Source organism: Falco cherrug, chromosome 15, assembly GCF_023634085.1.
Source record: "Falco cherrug isolate bFalChe1 chromosome 15, bFalChe1.pri, whole genome shotgun sequence".
In the NCBI taxonomy this organism is placed as follows: Eukaryota; Metazoa; Chordata; class Aves; order Falconiformes; family Falconidae; genus Falco; species Falco cherrug.
The window spans coordinates 16,033,757-16,057,379 of NC_073711.1; the positions used below are offsets into that span (position 1 = coordinate 16,033,757).

General features: G+C 42.7%; 2 protein-coding genes and 1 non-coding gene across 4 annotated transcripts in view; 1 reads left to right on the forward strand and 2 right to left on the reverse strand.

Annotated features, from left to right (window-relative positions):
- Positions 1-623: 623 nt before the first annotated feature.
- RBMX (RNA binding motif protein X-linked) lies at positions 624-11,461 on the reverse strand. Of its 2 annotated transcripts, none has more exons than XM_055727732.1 (9): positions 11,323-11,461; positions 9,781-9,907; positions 9,478-9,584; positions 3,873-4,044; positions 2,642-2,758; positions 2,153-2,267; positions 1,914-2,039; positions 1,734-1,822; positions 624-1,232 (listed from the first exon to the last, which is right to left on the reverse strand). In XM_055727732.1, the coding sequence occupies exons 2-9, from the start codon at positions 9,887-9,889 to the stop codon at positions 925-927; spliced, it is 1,143 nt and encodes a 380-aa protein (XP_055583707.1). In that variant the 5' UTR covers positions 9,890-9,907; positions 11,323-11,461; the 3' UTR covers positions 624-924. The 2 variants fall into 2 exon arrangements, with proteins under 2 accessions (XP_055583707.1, XP_055583706.1); XM_055727731.1 differs by having other exon boundaries at positions 1,734-1,837; positions 11,323-11,460.
- Positions 9,656-9,728, reverse strand: LOC114015048 (small nucleolar RNA SNORD61). Its single transcript, XR_003558789.1, has one exon. It is a non-coding gene; the product is annotated as a small nucleolar RNA SNORD61 (small nucleolar RNA).
- Positions 11,462-16,183: 4,722 nt separating the features above from the next.
- LOC102058650 (transmembrane 9 superfamily member 2-like) overlaps positions 16,184-23,623 on the forward strand; it is a 33,561-nt gene continuing 26,121 nt past the window's right edge. Inside the window, exons 1-6 of the mRNA XM_055727329.1 lie at positions 16,184-16,465; positions 16,974-17,041; positions 18,342-18,435; positions 20,247-20,374; positions 20,593-20,722; positions 22,982-23,109. Of these exons, the coding sequence (XP_055583304.1) occupies positions 16,199-16,465; positions 16,974-17,041; positions 18,342-18,435; positions 20,247-20,374; positions 20,593-20,722; positions 22,982-23,109 (815 nt within the window). The 5' untranslated portion in view covers positions 16,184-16,198. The remainder of the gene's footprint in view (positions 16,466-16,973; positions 17,042-18,341; positions 18,436-20,246; positions 20,375-20,592; positions 20,723-22,981; positions 23,110-23,623) is intronic.

The following is a 23,623-nucleotide window of genomic DNA, read 5'->3' on the forward strand; positions in this document are numbered from 1 at the left end:
GCATTTGATGCTTTAAATCAGCTGTGGAATGCTGAAAGATTCACTTGTTTTTATGAAGCCATAAGCCTTTGAGAAGTTGGAGAGAAAGACTTCTTTGCTTATCTTATTTTCTCCTTTGGAATCAAAGATGTTCCTTTAAAAGTGAAACACTACAGAGTTGCAAAAATTTGAAACAGTATGAGTAAGCATCGTTTTGCAGCTTCTTTGATGGAATTGGTCAAATTCTTTTTTTTTTTTTTATTTTTACAGTATTCTGTAGCTCACTTACATGTACATGATTTATGGAAGGGGAGACCTTTTCAAACTCCCCATGAAACAGTAGAAAGGCAGAAAATAGTATTATCCACTTGCTTTCTCAGGTTAATTGAATGATATCCTCTATTTTTCTTTACACAAGGATCTGAAGGCAATTTGTACTGGGAAAACTGTGACTTCAAATTCTAGGCACAACTGTACTTAGTGTGGAATATCCCCACCACCCTCCACATCACAAGCAATACTCTGTTAAAGAATGAGATGCTGAACATGTAGAACAATCCATCTCCACGTTAGATGGCTGGATGTTGTGTGGAAGATCTTAAGAACTGCTTGTTCCATTCATGAGGAAAATCAGATGGGAAGTGTGGCATTTCAGGGAAACTTTACTTTGAAAATTACAACACTAGTACACAGCTCAAGTTTTATACATTTAACATCTGCTTTCTGAAAGAAATGTTAACAATTTTGAAATGAAATTAAACATTGGTTTAACTTTTCCTCACAAAAGCATAAAAGTCATGGAGGGGAAAACTTAACAGGCAACAATAAAAAAAGGTAAAAACAACGTTTCCTTTTAGTAGTTCTCTGGTAGTAAAGATAGAACAACTTCCACTTTTCGTTTTTTTGAGAAGTAATCTGTCTTGGTCCAAAAGTTTAAGAGTGTTTTTAGTATCTGCTTCGGCCTCCACCTCTATCGGATCTGCTTCCACCACGGCCACCACCTCTGGGTGCTCCGCGGCTTGAACTACTGTAAGAATCACGAGGAGGTGGATAGCCCCTTTCCATGGATGGGGGAAGACCCCTGTCTTGTCTTCCAACACGATCACGGCCACTTGAGTAGACATCACTTCTGCTGCTTGAGTAACTTTCTCGGCTTCCATATCCATCTCGAGTGCTGCCGTAATCATCATATCGACTGCTTCCACCATAAGATGGCGGGGGCCCTCGTGCAGGTGGAGCACTACGTGAGTTACCTGCAGGGTCAATGGTCAGGTAATATGGCAACACCATAAGTTATATATAACAATTTCAACCTGAATTTACAGAATTGCTGTATTTAAATGTTTACTGCTACTCTTTCGTATGTATTGAGATGTTCTAATATAATCTGCCACATTATGGTATTTAAAGTGAGGACTGCATATCAGGCAGTGAGTGGATTTAAAGACTCTGAAGGAATGAAGACGGTGTTTATTCAGGCAGGCTCTTTACTGGGTATTGCAGAACAGCTTGTTATTTTAGAGAAGAAACTCAGCCATTATTTTCCAGAGATAGTTGCAATTCTGAACTGTAGACTTTGCTTCTTTAGCTTACAGCTTATTTAACAAGATGATCAAATGATAACCAACAACTGCACTTTCACTGTAGGGGAAAAAAAGTGTGCCACTTCCCCCTAGAACATAAGCAACCTAGTAAAAGTCAGATTTTATGACACCTGTACAGATTACTACATAATCCTCAAAATGGATTCTTACCATAACTCTCATATGAATCTCTGTAGGAGCCTCCACTTGGATGATCCGAGTAGTCTCTGTCACGTCCACCACCATATCCATCACGATCACTGTAAGAGGAAAGACTACTAAGACTTAGTACAAATCAGTGAGATCACAGCAAGAATAAAGTGACAGAGAGAAAAATCCAGTAGTAGGTACCTATATCCCCTAGATGGGTATTCGTCACGTGAACTGGAATGACCATAATCACGATATGCATAGTCTCGTGGAGGTGGCGCGTAGTCCCGTGTATCCCTGGAACTGGGATAATCTCTGCTTGAGTAACTACAAAGAACAAGAATTGGTATGTTAGCCATACGTCACACCTCAAAATATCAGGGATCAACATCCTTTTCTGAACAAAAAGAAAGTCAAACTAAATTAGAAAAATAATTTACCCGTCTTTAGTGCTATAGCCATCATCTCTTGGAGACATGTAGACATCTCTTCGTGATGGCATTGGTTCTCTGCGTGGAGGACCACCGTAACTGTCTCTTCCACGAGACACAGGAGCTTAAGAGAAACAGTCCCAAGTTTTTAAAATTAATTACCATTTAGCCACACAGACTCTTCAAGGCAAAGAAGTATTATCAGACTGTTTACAGCTATTTCAAACTATCTCCAGCCTACATCTGTAATACGTTTCTGCTTGTACTGTTTTGAAGCAGCATTAGAAAGAACCCTCACTGAATCACAAATTCCACACAGCTACAAAATTACATTGGTAGGCATGAAAAGAACTGATAAGATTAAAAAAACCCCACCACGCTACACTACACTACCCCACAGCACATTTAAGTCAGAATCAATGACTTGCAACACTTCCTGAAGAGAGACTAAGGTGCTACAGCTGACCAAGCAACAGAAGTAATTCAGCAAGTCCTTACCTCTTCCTCCCATACTACTGCTACGCACTGGTCCTGAAGGTGCAGATCTTTTAGGTGGAGGGCCTCCACTTCGTGGAGGTGGACCTCTCTTCATAGGAAGTGGCCCTCGAGAAGACCCTAGAAGAGTAAGCCATGAACCAACTTTTTATTTCTATGATACTTACCTGCACACCCCTAAAGCCTGAGCTGCAATAACCTAGGCATTATTTGTTATTACCACCATGTGATCAACAAGACATCTCTAATATTAAGACCTCAAAGCATTCTCTTGTGTTTTGGTCACTATTCGATGCTATTGGCAGAATTGAGAGCCCACCAAGTTAACTTTCCACAGCCTAAATTCCTGTCAAGAACTGTCTTTTAGAACTTATCCAAAAGCCACAGCACGTGACACAAGGCAGAAAGACAGCTGACACATGTAATCAGTCACAGCTTAAATGCTCAACAAGTTACTGTTCTCGGAAGACAAGAGCCACCTGGGAAGATGTACTAGAGAAGATCCTAGAGAGGTAACAGAGGCACTAGAGAGTCTGCAGAACCTACTACACAGACTCTTCAAGACACGAGTTTTCACTATTTCAAGTTTGCAATTCTTTCTGTGCATTACAGCTTTTACTGTTATACCTCAGGTGCTGCTTGCTTTTTCTGTTAAGCAAGAGTTTTGTTTTGATACTGAAAAGTCTCCGAATAAATAGACATATCTTAAGTTAAAAAATATCCAGTATCAAGTAGTATACTATTCTTCCACTTCAGAAAGCTTCAACTCAACACACTAATATGTTATAACAACAAGGCTTAGCTTCCCTAACTCCCATTATAATCTGGAAGGATCAGTCCTAGAATTTAGTAAGTTTAGACCTCTTGCTAGTAAGAACGAAAGGCAGTTCCCTTTCCCTGGTGGAAGAGAATCACTTTTTCAACTTGAAATACCAGAAAGCTTCCTTCCTCACGTGCAGGGCAGGAGTATTGCTTTTCTTTCATAGCCAAAAGTCAAGTGGAGTGTTAGTTGTAGAAGGGAATCTTCATATTTGGAAGCCTTTTCTTAAGGAGTACTTGCCTAATCAAAAATTTGACTAAACTGCCGAGATCATATTTCATCATTTTAACAAAGAACAAGGAGTGCACTATTCAGCTGTTTGGCTTTTTTTTTTTCCAGTAGGATTACTGTGATCTTCCAATGGGATTCTCTTGTATGTTGTCCAAGTATATAATGAGAGAGGTAAATACATACCCAAGTGACTCCCTCTTGAAGGTGGTCCTCTCGCGCCACTTCCGCCTCTTCCACCTCTAAGGCCCCTGGGAGGACCTCTGCTTCGTGGAGGGGGTGGCGGCCCACGCCTACCACCACTTTCAAAGGATGGCTTGGTTGCTTGTTCCACTTTAATTGCTTTCCCATCTAATGACTAAAGAAGAAGCTGCTTTACTTACTGCTCAGTCATGTTTGTATTTAAATTAAGCCCCTCTTGCTTCACTATTACAGGGCTTCCATTTTATAAAGTTAGAGCAATTCTAGAACTGATTTCAGTCTTCAGTATTAGTCCCCATGTACTCAGCGGCATGTTGGACCTAATTTCTACAGTACTTCATTCTTGTGGTATTGACGAAAAAAAAAATACAGAGCAGCATCAGAAAGGACTTTCACTGAAAACACAAGCGTCCAATGATTACGGCAGCCCCATGTCATTTATTCTGTAAATGAAACACGATTTATGATCTCCAATTTACTTTTCAATTGCCACGGACTTTTGTACCAAACTAGGACCGCACCAGTAGTTACAGGATTAAGCTGAAGATATCTTAGCTTCAGTTGGGATTTCTGGCAATGGGGAGGCCGTTTAGTACATTCTCTTGATGTCCTCATAAAACGGTGATCACTGAAGTATTTAGAATTTCAGCATCTATAAAGGAGACTGAGTATGGTAATTCACCCCTCCTTCCTACTGTTTCAAGCTGGGTTTTCAAAAAAGGTGACTGTCACGATTTACTCTATTACTTGCTTTTCCACAGTGGAGGTGCTTTGTGGTTTAAGGGTTGGGGGTCTTTTTGTTTGGGGGTTTTGTTGTATAGGGTTTGGTGGTGGGGTTTTTTTGGTGGTGGGGTTTTTTGGTGGAAAAAAAGTAGAATCTTTTTCTGGAACATGGACCTGCAGTAACAGGAACTCTGCAGCCAACAATTATACCTCAAACATGTGCAGCTGGTTAAGACACCCTGAGTAGCTCAACCTAATTAATCAAATTTCTGTATATTCTTTCAGATACCACACATTTAGTAACTGTAGCAAAGCCAAGATCACAAGCTCTGCTCAAGTTAAGTTACTGCACATCTATCCAGGCACAGTTTACTTGCCATTTTGAGCAGTTAAATATTTAACTCTGCTGTAACAACTGATGAATTATACAGGCAAAAAGTGTTGTTTATTGCACTATTTTGCTGCAATGAGCAAACAGAAATTTAACTGCTAGTAATGCCCTTCCTCTGAACTGCCGACAGTATTTTACCGAGGTACTGAGTCTTTCTTGCTCTTCACTGAAACTAGGTCTTTCTGAAATCATCCACTTCAGCAGCTTATGTATTCTGCCACCATATGTAGTTATAGCTACTGTCTGAAAAAACTATGTGTATACCCACAGGTCCAACTCGATCCATTGTGAGGAAAAAAAATACTAGCAAAATCATATTAGTCTTGTTGGCTTTGACTTAATAAAGATGTATTAACATATGGAAGGTTCCTCAAAAAGCCTTTTGGCATGACAATCTGAAACATTCCTGGAGCGAGCATCAGTACCTCTAATCACTGGAACTTCTCAGTTTGTATCATATTCATCATCATTCATCTGCCTCAGTCATCCTTCTCAAAACAGGAATAATTAGTGGGCCTGAAGCCCTAAGGTTCACCATCATGACCACTGCTATCCTCAATTGCATGGCGTATTCTTGACAGCTTGTTTGAAGTTTGGACACCAAACACCATCCCCTTCTGCTAGGCTTGGGTTTTGAAAACCTGGATGCTAGGTCCAAGTTCTTTCCTTTTTTTATGCAGGAGGTAGTGTTTTCCTTATTATTTCTCCTCCTATTTCCTTCTGCCTTGCACTTGCGTTATCTTACCCAGGCAAAAGATGGTTTTCTTTTGAAACTGCTTTATACAAGCAGTCTTAAAAAGCTATGCCCAAGGTCCAAAAAGACCTTTCAATAGGTCCAAGATGAGTATTTACCTTTGTAAATCAGAAAATACTTGTCTGTCCTATTTTAAAGCAGAGGGGGAAAACTCATGTTACAGGTTTTTAGCTCAAAGAAGAAACTTCTCATCTCACCAAACAGAAACTTACACAAGCCATCTCAGAATAAGGAATTTTTTTTTCAGAGCCCAAAACACCAGCTGTCAACACAAACATTCATTCATTGGTGTTTAGAACCTTGATTCAGAGTGTTACAGTAGCATTTTTAGTATGATATGGCCACCATGAAGTGGGAATCACCTTGGTGCTACAAAGCAGGAAATAATTTGAAGTCAAGTCATTTAAGGATAATAGACTGGCAATCATAAAGACTCCTGTATGTGGAATGAACAATCTATACAGCTTTTTAGTGTGAACCAGGGAACCTTAACCAAACAGAATCAGAGAACTGTCCGGCAAACTATTCCACATTCCAACAAAATTGATGAATGAAATTTGGAAAGTTTTCGGAGTAGGGCAGAAATAAAGTACTTCGAAGAAACTGTTACAGAAAACTTGCATGGATCTGCAACCTAACACCACATAGGGCTTTCCTCTCCAATGGATCTTTTACTGTTGATGCTGCAGTAACTCCATTTCTGCATGTTCCTTGACCAACACATCAAATGGGCTTCCTTTCACCAAATATATTCAAGAACTGAAGATCACTTCTTACCAAGGCTGAGCTTCTACATATTGCATCTCTTCTTCACCAAAAGAACTGGGAACACATTCTGTTGATTAGAGGACAACAACCTTCTGCAGCGCTGAGTACAGATCAGACTGTTGACTGGACTGTAATATTTGCTGCCAACCTTTTAACACAGTCCAGCTGGCTTGGCAGGTCTACACTGGAATTAAATCTTTGGCTTGTCCTGGATGTTTCCTCTAAGGTCATATCCTCTCTTTCATTAGCCATTTTGTCCTCAGGACTTAAAAAAAAAATCAAAAGATCTTGAGAACAGCCTACTGCACAGAATGGCCATTATAGACTTGGGAGTATTAACACTTGTGTCCAGGTAAGCACGTGCACTCCATGACATCAGGATGTGGACTTGATGACTGCCATGAATTAAGGTTCTTAAAGGCTAGTAATTTGCTATGATAAAGTACTTAAACATTTCTTCTGTGCTGCTCAGACATACTAACATTGATCCAGTTCTGCAGAGAAAGTAATTTAAGTGAAAAATCTCCACCCCCGCTCCAAAAATCATTATCTTCTGACCTCTTTCTGTAGGACTGAAATGGATCTTCAACAAGCAAGCTTAGAGGAGTCCATGCTTGTCCCATTTTAGAATGGAATATAATTAACCTTCTTCCTTCACCCCACCCAGAAAGAGCAAAATATTTTATATACTTTTTCATGCACACTTACAAAGCAAAAAATCTAATGCAAATTCACTCTTGCAGAATCTAAGTCAGCCTCTTCTACTGGCTGCAACTTTGAATTCTTTTGGAATGACAGAACAAGCAATGCACTGGCAACGCAGAACTCTTCCACCAGCTAGACAGGTCAACTAACTTCTTTGCAGACTGCTTGAACTATTGTCTGCACTGTACTTCTGCTGCTGCTGCTTCTTAAGTGCCCGAAATTCACGAGTGCTCCAATGCATTATTTCCAACTGGACAGAAACTCCGAAGTGCAGATTTATTACTATGATCTCTTCCCACAGCATGCCTCAAATGTCACTCCTCCTCAGATCTAGAACACAGAGTCTTTCTAAGGTACAAGCAGTACTTGTCCAGAAGGCTTTCTGAAGACGAGGACAAGAGACTACCTCATGAACATCTTCCACATCTTTCATATCCATGGTCAAACCAAGCTAGACCAGTATAGAACTGGAGCTATACATAGCATTCTTTTCATACACTATTTGCTGTTCAAATTTCAAAGCAGATGAAGGAACTTTGAGATTTGTAGTGTTGAAAACAGAAACCACGAGCATGATGATCCACAAGGCAGTACTTTCTAGCATTTCTTGCCAGTGCTGCAGACTGTGCATTCCAGAACGCAGACATTACCTCAGTCTCGTTGAGCTACTTTACCAGACATTACCCTCCTGAACGTTTCCGATATGATCAAATACATGCCACAACATTCAAGATTTAGAACAGCTGGCAATTATTTTCAGAGGTATTTTCATTTGAAAGCTGCACTCCACAAACACTTAGGATTAGTGACTGAACTCCTTTCAGTCTGCCAATTAGTTGTTGGTGCTTGAAGTTACCTTATGTGAGAGTTCAGTGTAATGCCTACTTCAGAGGAAATCAGTGTTTAAGAACTACAGTAAGTCAGTCTTCAGAACTGTAGCAAACCACACAATGGAGAAATTCAACAGAAAGAGTACCTTTAAAGATGTTTAGGTTGGTACAGAAAGGACATTATCCAACTTGTCACTCTACCTTTACAAGAACTACAAACTTGTTTAAAAAGGAAGCAAGTCTCCAAAGAAAGTAATACTAATTGTCATGAGGTTGTCCTGATGCACCCAGAAACTAAGTACACACAGCTGAAAGCCTGCTATAATACAAGATTTACTAATTGTGTTCACTGAGAACACTACTGCAAGCTCATTTTATGTGCAAGTATTCGTTATGCTTCACTGACTGCAACAAACGACATTTTTCTTCCATTTCCATGTCTTATACTAACATGACAGCTATCAAAATCCCAAGTGCTAATTAACCAGAAACAGTAAAGGCTTCTTCACCTTACATGAATGGCATCTCAGAAACACTATTTAGAAATAGGCCACTGTAGCATGACCTTAACTTGACTGCTCAGATTATGCATTAAAAGACCAGAAGAGACAGCTTTCACTGCCTGAAGAGACAGCACTTCTATGAAGATATGCAGCTGTTGATGATTAAATTGCAAAAAACCTGCACCTAGCTTTTCAAACACATGCCAGAACACAGATCTCAATAGCCTACAATCCTTTTGACAAACTCCTGGTATTATTTCAGAACTTTTGCTCCCACTTCCTAGTTTTCCTTTCTGAAAACATTACATATGTATTCCATTTTTATTCCCTCATAAAGTCATATCCTTGCATTGCAGAACATAAGCAAGAAATTTACTAACTGCGAAGCTGTTTCACATGAACTGGCAAGATGCTCCTCATACATGCCAAGTGGATTGACAATGCCACTCACAAACGTAGGAGGTTATCTACAGATTACCAGATAGCACATCAATGCTCCAGTACAGTAGGGAAGTCACATTAAACCCATGTTAAGGGAACCATTAGTTTTCAGACAAATCACTTCCCTGAAGTGTAATTTACACAGTACTGCATTAAAATACGATAAAACAGAAACATTGTATGAGACATCCAACAATGAAGAGCTGACTACTAAAAAGCCCTCCATAACCAATTTAAAAAAAACCAAGTGTGACTGACAACCAGACTTCACTTTCTACTGTCAAATCCATAATCAGGAGAAAGTGATTCCAGCTTTGTGGAGACAAGACACATTTTGCCAAATCTCAAGTTACAACTTGTCTCAAGGACCTTCTAACCCACTGTCTTCCAAACTTTTATTACTAGTTAATTCACCCCAAAGAACAATTCTGCTGGTCAGTAGCAACAGCAACATATAACTGGTCGTAATTCCTACCTTTCCATTCATATCTCTGGCAGCATCCTTTGCATCTGCTGGACTCTCAAATGTGACAAACGCAAATCCTCTGGACTTGTTGGTTTCCCGGTCTTTCATCAGAAGGACTGCAGAAATAAAGCCACATTACCCTTTCCTGCAATTAGGCAGCCAACACTTAACTTTTATTTAACCTTTTAAGCTCAGAACTTCTTAGAGGACATGAAAGCACCATCATTTCACACGATCAATGCCAAAAAAGTCATCACTGCCATGCTGCTGCTGTTTGTTTTTTATTATCTTGAAATAGAGTTTTCTTTTTACCTTCCACAATGCGTCCATATTTGCCAAATACAGCCTCAAGGGCTTTTTCATTAGTCTCTGTGTTCAGGCCCCCAATGAACAGCTTCCCAGGACGATCCGCTTCTACCATTTTGATTCTGCAAATAACCTATTAAAAGCATAAGGTTATTATTAACAAAACATCAGCCTGCAAGAGACTTCTATACCACCACATGGAATATAAATTACTTTTCTTAAACGTGCAATTTTTTTTTTAGAAAGATGTCAATTAAGAGGTATTAAGTACAAAGAACTTTAAGAACTTCACATTTTTATACTGAAGCAACTAGAAGCACTACTGCCTTCAGTTACTTCACATTACACAGCCTACTGAAAATAGATTAAGAAGCGGAACAAAGCACCCGTAAGAATTCTTGTTAAAATCAAGCAGTATTGGTGAATGTCTTTCAGGGTTACCATCTTTTTGCCCTTGATGGCAATCCTAGCACTTACTCCCTCTAAACCCCATCATGTTTCAAGACAAGTACTTAATGTGTCAAGGTAAACCCCAAATATCAACTTTAATGCTATCTTGGACCAACATTCCAAATCGAGGTCATTCTTTAAATTATTTACAGTACATCGAAACTACAAGGAAGCGCCTGCCTACACAACACGTCAGCCCGAACGGACACCAGACCATCGCGGCAGTTCTACAAAGCAAGGCCACGGTTAATACAAGGTGGGAGGGCCGAGAAAAAAAAATAAATAAAAAAGCAGCCGAAGACAAAGCAAAACCTCAAAGTGCCTGGCAAACCGCCTAGCGCCTGTGGACAGACGTTACCCGCCGGCTCCCTGCCCCATGGCGGGAAGCCCGCAGCGCCGCGCAAGGGGGGCCGGCGCCCTCCCCCCCCCCCCCCCCCGCACACGAGGGGCGCGGGGACAAAGCGCCCCCCCCCCCCCCCCGGGGCGCAGGAGGCGGCGGGGGCCGGCCCGACCGGGAGCCTGCGGCGCGCGCGCGGCAGCCCCCGCTCTACCCGCGACGGCGCGCAGCGGGCCGGGGGGAGCGGGGGGCGTCAGACCCTCCGCGATCTCCAGACACCTCCACAAAATGGCGGCCACCTTTGGCAGGGCCTCCTCTCCCTCCCGGCGCCGACGAACCGCCTCGGCGCCAAGCCGGCCGCACACCTCAACCCCGCTTTGCACATCCGCCCGGCCCTCCAGGCGCGGCGGCCGTCCTCCTCAGGGATGCGGGGGCCCACGCGGCGGGACCTCGCGCAGAAACCTCCGCACCTAAAATGGCGGCCACCGCGCCTCACGCGGCTGGGACCCCCCGCTCGCCCCGCCGCAGCCGCACCGCTCCCTCCACCCCACGCAGGGACAGGCGGACAGGGAGGCCGGCCCGGCTCCGCCGCGCCTCGCTTGGGGCCCGCAGCGGCGGGCGCCCGGAACGCAGCTCCCCCGCCCAGCGCCCGGGCCCTCCGCCGCGCCGCCACGTTCCGCTGCCCGCTCCCGCCGCGCAGGGCGCCGCTTCCCGCTCCCCAGAGCCCCCGGGCCCGGCCCGGCTCGCCCGGCGGCACTCACCTCCGCGAACACCGAACTGCAACTGCGCAATGAGAGCGAACAAAGGCGCTGCAGGCCTTTATAGCGCTGACGTCACCTGCCGGCTGGAGCCCCGGATGCACGCGGCGGCGGGCCCGGCAGGGGGAGGCCGGGGTCCCCCGGGGCCGGTTCGGCCCGCCCGCGGCTGCGGCAGCGGCCGCTCCGGGGTCTGCGTGGGGCCGGGCCGGGGTGTGCGGCGGCCGGGAGCGGGAGCCGCCATGGCGGAGCACGGGTTGACCCTCCCGGCTAGGAAAGGCGGGCAGCGCGGCCCTTTGTCTGCCGGCTCCTCGGGGGCGGGCGCGCCGCGCTGCTGAGCGGGGTGCCCGGGGGGTGGCTGCCTCACGGCTCTGCGAGCACAATCGCTCGCCGTAGCGTCACTTTAACGTTGGGGACGTCCCTGTGTTAAAACAATCTTAAAAGTGGTTGTCGTTAGTTGAATTAATAGCTGTGCATGTCAATACCCCTTCCTTGGAGACTTACAGTAAACTACAGTAAGCGCGGTTTAAAATGAAATATGTTGTCCATAGCGCCAAGTTTTGCACTGGTGCAACTAACTCCATTTCTTAATTATATCTGAAGTTCGTGGCCATTTTCTTTTGCTGGCTAAACCTGATAGCTGGAAAGTTAGGAGGAAATCTGTACATACAAAAATTGGCCAAGCTTTCATGATTTGAACTTGTAGATGATCTAAACAGGTATTGATCCGTCAATGAGGCCTGTTTTCTTCGAGTCACCCACTCTAGTCACCACCTAGTCTTTTGATTTAATCTAAAAGCATTAGATTTAATCTAAAATCTAATTTTCCTGTAGGCTTCTTAAAAACTAAGTGGCAAAACAAAAGGGAAATTGATCTTGTATCCTGTGTCCTTTTTCAACAGGACAGCTATTTTGCAAGTCTGTCTGTCTCCATTCATTACATTTTATCAAAATTCCAGAAGCATGGTAGCTTGGTCACTGAAAACTGGCAGCCAGGGCCTGTAAATAACAGCTATTCCCACTCGTTGAAGAAGGACCCTTAGAGTTGATCTCTAGAAGATGCAAAAGCTAAGGAATTGTTGAATGTTTGGGGATTTCATATAGCTCCTGACTCATCCTTGTGCAGTGAGGGAACAGTGCCAAGATGTATCACAGGTAGATTATTTAATACACCTTGTTCCAATGGTGAAATCCCACTAGGATTGACCAGAGGACTTAGAACTTCAAGTGAATCCCCTGATTCCAGGTTTGAGTAATAGGATGCCAAAGGCCAGTCCCTGCACATTCTTGGGGGTTTGTGGTGCTGAGGGATGCCTGTCATGTCTGAGGAGCTGGTTCCCAGAGCCACTCCATGTTCCTGTGCTGCACCAGCATCAGCCGTGGCAGGTTAACAGGTATTTTTTCCTAGGGCTTTTCAAAGGATATTCATGCTGGACAGTAGGCAGCGGAGCCTGGTACCTATTCAGTCTGTTGCTTGTACATACACAGATGCATGTCCTTCCAGACACCATAGCATGTTGTTACTGAGAAGTCCCTAGGGCTAACAGGCTCTACAACGAACCTGCAGGGCACTAAGAAGAAAAAAACGCTGCCTCTCCCACATGTATCTACTGCCCTCGACTCCTTCCAACACTGCTGTTTGTACCAGCTGCACAGGGGGGTGTGTAGGATGGTATGCGTGGGGTTGAAGCAAACAGCAACTGTGTAGTTCCCTAGGCCGTGTTGTCTTGCAAGTCACAGGAGACAAAGAATATGGTTCACCAGCATATTACCCTATCCACTTAATGCATGGGATGGACATTGCTCAACTTCTCTGTGATTTCTGTTCTCCCTTGTGGTATTCTACAGACTTTTATTTCTGAGAGATGCCACAGAATAATCTACAGACTCTACTGCTATTGCCCAATGCCGTTACAGTGGCAGAGCTGCAAAATTGTTGCATTCTGGCAAGAGAACATCACACTCCATGCTTATCTTCAGTTTTTCCGTCTCCTCTGTTCATCCTGATACTGAACGGCTCTTTGTGTTAGGGAAAGCAGAAGGCAACATTGCTTCAGACTACCTCAAAGATCTGTTGAGAATACAAAAGAAGGTAGCTCTCAAATGCTTCTGTAGACTGTAGTACATAGTTAAAGATTATTACCTTTCCTGCATAGATGCTAAGAGTTACTGGATGCTGTTACAGTGCATGGGAAAAGGGAAAGATGACCTTGGGTAACGAAGTGGGAGGGCACTGCACGTGATAATAATGCAGTTGCCAAAGAATGGCATAGCTAGATACTCATCCAATTATCATATGAAAAAAAGGTTCAAATTCTAGTTTCAATACAGCAGAATTTAAACATCAGAGCCTCCCTGGAATGGATAGTGAAGACTAAAGCTAATTATTAGTCCTGTAAGACACATGCTAAAAATAGACAGAATCTATGTGTGAAGTCTCTGTGTGCTTCTATGACCTACAGTAGCGTATTTGCTGACTGCCTCACAAATAATTGGGAAGATAAGCAAATGTAAACAAAAGTATCTTTTTCCTCCTCTGCTTAGAAGAGTAAAATTGGTAACTCCAGGATTTATTAACATTCTGTTTATATGTACTGTACATGTAGCTAGATGGGATTAGCATGAACATAATTACATTGGAAACAGCATTTGAACATAACTGCTATAATTGTTTTAGGAACAAATTTTTCTATCCTTTGTCCTAAAAGGTATCTTCATCATGCTTCTTATCAAAACCTTACTTCCATTGCAAAATGGAACAGTATTTTAATCTATTCTACTACATAGTTTAAGTACGATCTTGCTCCAGGTTTAGTGAGACAGATTTTTTTGTCCTAGAATGGAGATTATATAATTCTTTTAATTCTTCCCTCTCCTCTTCCCCCCCCCCCCCTTTTTTTTTGTACATTTGAATTTTTATAGAAAAACTATAGAAATATTCAGGGAACAAACTGCAGTCTGAATAGAAACTAATCCTTATGCTTCATTCAGTAAGAAGTTCAAGGCTGAAGAGCTATAACAGTTTCTTTCACAAATGATCTCTCAACTTTGAATTTTCTGAGGTCTGAGTACTGGTCCCTACAGAATAGGGAACAGACTTAGATTGGATAACTGGGGAAACAGAGACCAGGAAAACTCTACCAACCTTTACAGAGAAGACAGTTGCTATCTAACTAGCACAGATATACTTGCCCTTGCATTATCATAGCTTAGAAAATTTTCCTTACATTTTTTAAAGTAGAAGAAATGCAATTAAGTATGTTACTTACAAACCCAATACATATAAACTGATCCCTTCGTACCTTTTCAGTGATAACCATAAAAATGAGCCCACTAGATGGGAGAGGTGGACAACATTCCATGAGGGTAATATTTCATGAATTTTTGTGCTATCTTTCACCTAAAATGTCACACTCCTGAATAAATCCTATGATGTTCAACAATGTAGTTGAATGTACACTACAAACTTGTTCACACAGTGGGCAGTACTCTGGATCTCCCTTGTACAATGCTGCATATTTTCATCAACCATGTTGGCCTTTTACCAACTTCATCATGCTTTGGCTTTAAACTGGATAAAGGGTTCAGGAGAGCTGGGGGATGAGGACTAATAAATACATAAATAATCTGATCACATAAGACTCATTCAGAATGAATAAAAAAGGGAATGTAATTTCCTCTAGAGATACAGTCCAGCTCTAATAACTGAAAAGATCAGTTTGATACTGTCATGACAAAGAGCAATTTACTAGGCAGCTGTCAGTTGGTAAGTATTTATAGAAATTCAGCATTTTTCCTCTGTAAAACTCAGACTAGAGCGGATGAGGGCAGCACAAAGTAATTGTTTCTGAGAGTGACTTTGTTAGCCATTTCTAAACTGGAACTCCCTCATGTGCTTCTCCCAAATCACTTGTTTGGGATCTAATTGTGGTCCCTTTTGGTTTAGCAATAGAAGGTGGACCACAGGTCACTAAGACATAGCTGGAGCTGCCTGAAATAACTACAGCTTTCCAGGCTCAGCTGAAAAGACACAGGCAAAACAATTATTATAAACCTTTTAGTCTTTCCCCTTTTGCCTGGTGCTGTCCTATGGTAAGAGCAACTCACTACTGATTGACGAGTTGAGTAAAATTGTTGGACCTGAAGGTTTTTCAGGAGTAATGCAAACATAATGTCACAGGTTGGAAACCTGAGTGGCAACAGCTTGCCTAAACAGGAAATACAGAGAAGATGGTGGAGGTGGTGTCTACCCAGTACCGACAGCAATGCCATTAGAGCCATGTCTTAGACAGTAGTATCTGTCTTGCCATGGTAGAACGGAGCTCAGCTCGTACCTGTCATTTGTATCTACCCAGCTTCTCAGACGGGTTTTGCAGCTGTCCCAGAGTGCTGATCCTACCATTGCCACCTGAACGAGCAGGCCTGGAGCTTGGCATCAGGTTTGTGGCACCATAGTGGCTGTGCTGTAGCAAGGAGCCACGGGACACTGGGAGCTGGTGCGCATCCTGCTGTTGTCGGCTGCAAACATCACAAGCTGCTGAACCAGGCATCAAAAAACTAATCAAATAAAATTCTTAAAAATTGCAGGATTGCAGATAAAGGTTGCAATACAAAATCTTGGATTTCCACCCCTAATTTTCTCAGCTGGTAAAATCCCATTTGAGTCTTCCTCTGCTTCGCCGGAAGCTAAAACCTGACAAGAGGTTCTGGTACAAGTCACTGCAGGGGACTTGGGGAAAAAAGGCTGAGGTGAGCGTGTAAGGCAAGAAGGGAAATCACTTGCCCAGCGAGACAGAGGCGACAGCCCGCCCAAACGTCCCGAAGCCAACGGCGGCCTCCGTGAGGGAAACAACCGCCGTGCCTCAGCGTGCCCTGCCTCAAGATGGCGCCCAGCGCCTCACCGCCTCACCGCGCAGGCGCCGTGGCCCCAACGCGATGTGACGCTGCCGCTACTGGCCTCCGCAAGGCGCTGGCCGGGGCGCTCGGGGCTGCGGTCTCGGCTCATGGTGCCTTGGTTCCTTCAGGCTGGAAGATGAGGCTGCTGGCGGCCGGACTGCTGCTGGTGGCACCTCTCTGCGCCGCCTTCTACCTGCCCGGCTTGGCACCCGTCAGCTTCTGTGAGGAGGGCGAGGAGAGCGAGGGCTGCAAGGTGAGAGCCCTCATGGGAGGGCCCCGCTCGGGCGCCCCCCCCGCCCAGTCGCGGAAGCCCGGAGCGGGCCCGTCCCGCGGCGAGCGGGCACCGCCGGGTACCCCCCGCCCTGCCGCCTGCGGGCCCGCGCGTTCTCCCTCAGGCGGCAGCCTTCGCTCTGGGAGCCCAGCCACCCCTAGCGCCCTTTTCCGTCTTTCACCCCGTGTTTTTTTCGGGTGAAAGCTTTCCCTTTTGCCGCTGAGCTTTCCGTTGAGCGCCGGGAGGGTCGCTGGCCGCTGCTGCGCCCCCCGCGGCGGCGGGGCTGGCGGGGGAGGGCGGCTGTGGCGCGGCCCAGCGCCGCCGCGGCGGCCGGGGCCTGTCACGGGTCTGTGGTAACTCCGCCGTGGGATAGCCTCGGAACTTGCAAAGGCGCTTGCCAGCTGGCTATGCCTTTGGCGTCGGCCACGCGTGTGTTTTCACAAGCCTGTATTTTCATACTTCTTCCTCCTCCTGCCCTTCCTTGTTTCAGTCGTTAATCGAGCTCTTCGTGAACAGACTGGACTCGGTTGAATCTGTCCTGCCCTACGAGTACGATGCGTAAGTACGTTGCAACAGGCTTCCAGAAGCGTTTGGAAAGTCTGTTCTCTGTGCAGCAGTGAAACTCCTGATACAGCACGCATGTTTCTTGCAAGCAGTGTTTTGGATGTAGGGGCGGAAGAGTAAATCCAGCGCTTGGTGGCAGGAACAAAATACATGGGTGTGGAGTGGATGAAGGCCACACCTGTGCCTCCTGACCGTCCTCTGTTATTGTTAAAGGCAAGGCTGCTGGGTTTCTGATGGGTGTGTATTTTTGAGCCCAGTACTAGAATTAGTGTTGAAAATTCTTCCTGTTAGTCAAATCTGGGAAGACAGGAGCTTTGTGTTCTTTGTTTCTGGCAACTAAAAGAAATTGGAAGAAGAGTTACTGTTATTTTTTTTCCTTTTTCCACCAAAGCTCTGTGTCTAATTGTTTTTTGTTTTGATTTTTGTCTGTGAAAACTATTATCTGCTTTTTCAGATATTTATAGGCCTACAAAGCAATGATACACAACATGATTTGCACTCTTGCTCTTGGGCATACAGAAAAGAGAAAAATGTAGGTGGTATACGTCTTATCCTGTGCAGTGCAACAGTAGCAGCAAGATCAGAGACTAGCTCAAAAAGCCGATTTTGTCTCTATTTTAATTCAGCTTTATGGAAGCCAATGAATTTAGGGCCACTTAAGGAGCAAAAGTACTTATAAGTGGTTCCCACCCCCGCACCTCCCAACCTACTACTACTCACATTTGAATAATGAATATCCAGAATAGGAGGCATGTTCTCTCTCCCATATTCAGCTGTTTCAGACTGTATGTAGTTGAAAAGAACTGCTGAATGGTGTTTGGCACTGTGGCACATCAATATTAAAAGTGCTTCCCTTGTTTGGAACATATTTCTGGTTAAATACTATTTGTAAAGACTCCTTTAAGATAGGATTGCGGTTGTTTTTCTGAAACCTTTTAGCAAGTGAAATGGACAGGCTGTAGCATAGTCTTCTTTTTTCCTACTATGGAACATTCTGTTGTTTTAGATTGCCATTTGAAAAGGGTGCTTGTACCAAGCATTGTACCTTTTGTTAAAGATACTTCAGCTGTGATACATCTTGGTTGAAAGAGATATCAAAGCAGATATATTTCTGTGTAATATACACCAAATTTCTTTGCAAAGGCACTCAAATTTTTACTAACAGTATCTGACCTGCCAAAAGAAGCATGAAAACTGCCATGTTAAAGGCATAACTCAAGAAATTGTTTTAGGCTCATCTTTAGACTTGTATGTCAATTAAAAATCACAGGTAATGTTTTCCACTTCTTTCCAGATTTGACTTCTGTCAAGATACAGAAGAAAAGAGGCCATCAGAAAATCTTGGACAAGTGCTGTTTGGGGAGAGAATAGCATCATCTCCATATAAGGTTATTGTATCCCTTGAAGTTGATCTTGTTTAAATTTGATAACTGTCATTTTAATGACTGTAATACAGACATAGCTGAATATTTGATGATTGTGTGATATTTTTTTTTTTACTTTTTTCAATATCAGCCTTATAGTGTTTATGTAATAAAAACAAAACCCCTCCCACCAACCACCCCAAAGGCATCTTAGGGTGGCTAATTAGAGTTAGGAAGCTGAGCCAGTAATCGCTGTTCTTTCCTGTTCCTCTGTCATAGAGAAGTTCAGAAACTATAACTTAAGCAATTCTTTAACAGCTGTGTACAGGTTGTATAGTGTGTTAGGTGATCTGAAGTCATTATTTTTTAAAATGTAATGTTGGAGGCTGTGACTGGTGGTTCAAGAATTGTTTCATATGCTTGGTTGTACTATTGGGCAACTTCTGGAGTAGGAGGTGGAATTTGGGGCTCAGTTTCAGCTTTTCCCTGTTTGTACACACTTAGTACCTGTTGTCTAAAACCAAATTTTCATTGTTGATGCATGCCACTTGAAATCTGTAAAATAAATATATGGACGTGTTTTGTAGATTAGGTATGTAATAATTTTCTGTCTCATGCCCTGCATTAGCAATGACCAAATGGAGCGTCTCTAAAAAAGCTGTACAATCAGCTTGGGAAAATTATTAGCAGTAAAGAGATATGGTCAGATGCTGGCTCTTAATGCTTGAAAGCTATGCGCTTTTCAAAAGCAGTTTCCAGACTGGGATTTGATGGTGAAACTGGAAACTGGGCTGTGTTTGTATGCATGGGTTGCTAGATAATCCAAATACCTGTGAGAAAAAGAGGCAGTAGAGTTTATGAGTCTACTGCAGCTCAGCCATTAGGGACCTAGTCACACCTTTTCATAGGACTGTTAAGGAGGTGATGCCTCTTCCCTTGTGTAAACTGTTCCTAGAAGTCTCTTTTTCTTTGAAGCTCTGAGCTAATGTAATTTTAAGTCTTATGGCTGCTGGCCACAAGAAGCTTTTGAATATGTAGCATGATGGACCATTTGGGCTGGATACCCATGGAACAGATTATTATAACAATCACTTGTTTGAAATGGCTGCATGCTGCAGGAATTAGAAATTGCTGTTACTGGTTAGCACTTAGGCCTTGATAATGTTAGAATTTTAAGTCACATTTTAAGTATGTTAGCTCACAAACAGGTAAATCCTAACTGGGTTAGACTAGAAGTCTGATACACAGATGCGAGCACATTTGTGTTAGGTGGTGTCTGCACTCGGACTTTAGATCCTGTGCAACTTGTTGCATTTTTGGCAGCCTTGTCTAATAACTTAGTCATGGTGGGGAAACGCAGTTAAAATTAATGTGAAACATTCAAAAAGGGTGTAGTTAATCCTGTTTTAGCAGATGATGAAATTACAAAAATAAAATGGTAAAAGAAAAAAATAACTTTTTTACTAATTTTTAAGTTTCAGTCACTGAACCACAGAATGGTCAGGGTTGGAAGGGACCTCTGGAGATTATGTAGTTCAACCCCCTGCTAAAGCAGGTCCACCTTGGGCAGGTTGCACAGTCCTCAAGGTTTATCTGGGCTAGAATTTATCTGAAGAGAATTAATTTGAGCAATATTCAAGGGGATTACTGGTGCTGGATATACATAAATCTTGACATTTAAGTTAAAACTGTTATATGGGAAATTCTGGCTTTAGAAACTTCTAATAGCAAGGAAGTGAAGTATCTCAAAAAAGTCAGCTTTACTTAAAAAAAATCCTCTTTGGATTTTTGAAGCAAAACTGAAATTACTCTTTTTGTGTGTTTTTTTTAATCAGTTCACTTTCAAAAAGCAAGAAACATGCAAGAAAGTTTGCACAAGATCATATGACCCAGGAAACAGTGCGGATAAAAGCAAACTGGCTTTTTTGAAGAAAGGAATGCAGTTGAATTATCAGCATCACTGGTAAGCTGTGTGCTTGAGATTGGTGGGGTTTTTTGCTGCTTTTTTACATTGTTATTTATGTTCTAAGTGGTTGCTTTCTTCCTTCAATGTGATAGTTGTCCTCTACTGTGCATCTTGTGGGCAGTACTGAAAACTGTGTGTTACATGAATGTTAAATATCAATGTGAAATAAGGTGCATCCCTTGCTGAGGACGTGTTCTTTGATGATTTCTGTCTAGGATTATCGATAACATGCCTGTAACGTGGTGCTATGATGTGGAAGATGGACAAAAGTACTGTAATCCAGGATTTCCGATAGGATGTTTTGTTACTCCAGATGGTAGAGTTAAAGATGCTTGTGTTATAAATGTAAGTGGTGGAATTTCTTTTGTTAGTATAGCAGACATAATTTCATTTACAATTTTAATTTTAAGTTTTCTTTTCCTGAGAAAGAACAGATAGCCTTGTAAACATGGTTAATGTTCAGACATGGGCGTTGACAACATGGAGTGCTGCTTCTGTATGCGGTGTCTTGCTGGTACGATTGTCCAAAAAAAAAAGTTCATATATCTTTTGAGCAATATAGGTAGAGATGTAAACCAACTGTATTTGTGTCTAAAAGCCTTAGAAAATTGAGGGGGTTGTTCTGAAATTTCATGTGTATCCGTCCTTGTACCTATTCATTCTTTGTCGTATTTGCATGCAAGACTTTCTTTTACCCATTTCAGATAGAAGCTTTCTAGTGAAGACCTAGAAATGAGAGCTGTGCTCTAGTTGCAAAAGTTACGTCTAGCACAGTTTACAAGTTAAATGTGTCGAGGTTTTCCCAGATGGCTGGAAGATAACAAACACAGCTGTGACAAGGAAAGAATTATATTGACAACAACTTGAAATGTGTCAGTCATCCTGGGAGTTCCATGGTGAACTAGTACAGTTACAGATAATAGCGATACAGTTTTATCTGTCTTGGGGTGAGGTAGCACACTCCTCTCAGTGAGGGGGGAGCATTTGTGCTATGTCTCTGCTCTGCCATATGACTTAGTGTTCTTTTGCAGTGCAGTCAATTTATTTGTATTCAGCAGGTCTGGTGCTTCTTGGAAGTGATGCATTACCATGCATGTTCAGTTTACTCTGCAGTTACCTTCCAGCTTGGTAGGCTGGAAGTCCTGAGGCTCCCTAGAGTATTAAAAATGGTCTGTGAATTGAGTAACTTGTTCCAGTTGGGTGTTCAACTTGCTTACTTTAAGTGAGGTTGTTTTATGTGAAATTGATACTAGTGTATGTTGTGTTGGAAGCTATCTGATACACAGAAAGCAGTTGCAGCAAAGTCAGCAACTTGAATGAGAAGTTGATGTTTGTTGTTTTTTTTTATGGGGAGGCTTTTGTACATCAGCATCAATGTTGAATTCCCTAGTGAGTGCATAAGGAGCTTGTACTGCGTATCTATGAAGTGCTGTGCAAATTATGTATGCTAGCTGTGGCGTGGATGCTCTGCCAGTGTAGCTGTCATACCCAGTGTCAGTTTTAGTCTGTGACTTCTAATTGGGATGCGAATGTTGCATGGCACCATGCTAGAGGGGTGATTGTTACATGGGCAAATAAGAATGTAGCACAGTGGGTACAAGTGTAACCTCTGGGCTGAGTTGGGGAATGTCATCTTTCAGATGTATACCCAAATACCTATTCCAGCAGACATAATTATCTTTAAAAATGGGGGCATCATGCAATGGCAGAACTACAGTTCATCCTCACACTTATGCAGCTGGTGAGCTATATTATTGCTTCAATTGCTGCTTTGGAAAAGGAGGAAACAGGTAGCTAAAGATAGGGTTATAGTATGGCACAGGTATGGTTCTAGTCTTCTCCCGATGGGAATCTTGATCATAGTGAAAGAAGAGCAATCCAGATAAATTTAATGCAGGACACCTTCATATTTTGCTGGGGGTGGGGGGGCAAGGGATGAGGTTGTATGGCAATTGGAAAATGGCTAATATACACAATAAATTGAGGAATTATTTTACTTGGAAACTCAATGAGCAGTCTGTTATCCTGGTCCCCTAATACAAATCAAGGTTTTTTTTAACAATGACAGTGTCGAGGAGAAAAGAAAATCCAAGCCAACTTAATTGACTCTGGTGTCATCTGAGCTTTATATAGTTTTTCATAATTCCAGATTCTGAAAGGATAGGAATGACAAAGCAGAATAGCTACTGAAAGTTTTTTTTTTAAGCAGAACCTGGTTTGTAAGCTTTGGTAGCCGGAATGTCTACCAGGAAAATTTTGGGAGGAGGGGGCAGGGAGAAATGGTGAATCTGAATTACTTGTACCTTGAATATATACTTCTTCAAACTTGTTTTGGCAGCCTTGTGTGGTAAATACAAAAATGGTGTCAAATGCATTTAAGTTTTCCTAGTAACACAGATGTGATGCTTTATTATATACATTTGTATTTATATAATACATAGAAAAATATATAAATATTTTATACAGGTGTATTAAAAGTAAATATTGAAGTATTCCCCCTCCTTTCTTGCTCCTTCATTGGACAGTGGTCTCATTTTAAAGTTCTTGACTGCTTATGCCCTCTTTGTTGGAGAAGTTTCTCAATCTGTTGATGGTATTTTGTAGTCAGAGTTTAACAAGAAGAACACTTTCTACCTCTTCAACCACGTTGACATAACGATCATGTACCATAGTGGGAAGGATGAAAACTGGCCTGGTGCGAGACTGGTGATGGCAAGACTGAGACCGCAAAGGTAATGTGTATTAAAGCAGCAAGCTGTAGTACTAGGGAGTCCTAATAGTAGTTGTAAACTTAGAAATGATACTTGGTGTCCGTAAGTTCTGAGGAACTGGTTACTTTGACTTCTGATAAAACTCTCAGTATACTGGTTCGTGGCTGGAACTATTACAAAGAGAGCAGTTCCACGACCTTAACGTTGCTTTTAAAAATGTTCCCCAGAGTCTCTCCTGATGGGAAAACTGTTTATGCAGACTCCTAGAACCTGACACAAACAACAGAAGCTTTTTCATGTGTTTATTGATTTGCATCTGGGTGTGCATTACTTTCTTTTAAAATACATGTTTTCAGATACACTGAGAAACATCCTTTAACTGAGAAAGTTTCCCATGTCATCTCTCTTACCGTTGCTGCATTGTGTCCCAGTTGTACTTTGTATGAGTGTACAGTACTTGTACAGGTGTACTTTTTCCTGTGTTAGTTCAGATACTAAAGTACAGGTAAAATATCAGGTTAGTACTGATATTCAG

Coding starts and splice junctions, on each gene's coding strand:
- RBMX (XM_055727731.1), bottom strand. CDS start 9,889: ATGGTAGAAGCGGATCGTCCTGGGAAGCTGTTCATTGGGGGCCTGAAC. Junction 2,759..3,872: donor TTCAAGAGGGAGTCACTTGG/GTATGTATTTAC, acceptor TTACTCTTCTAG/GGTCTTCTCGAGGGCCACTT. Junction 1,233..1,733: donor AGATTCATATGAGAGTTATG/GTAAGAATCCAT, acceptor TTGACCCTGCAG/GTAACTCACGTAGTGCTCCA.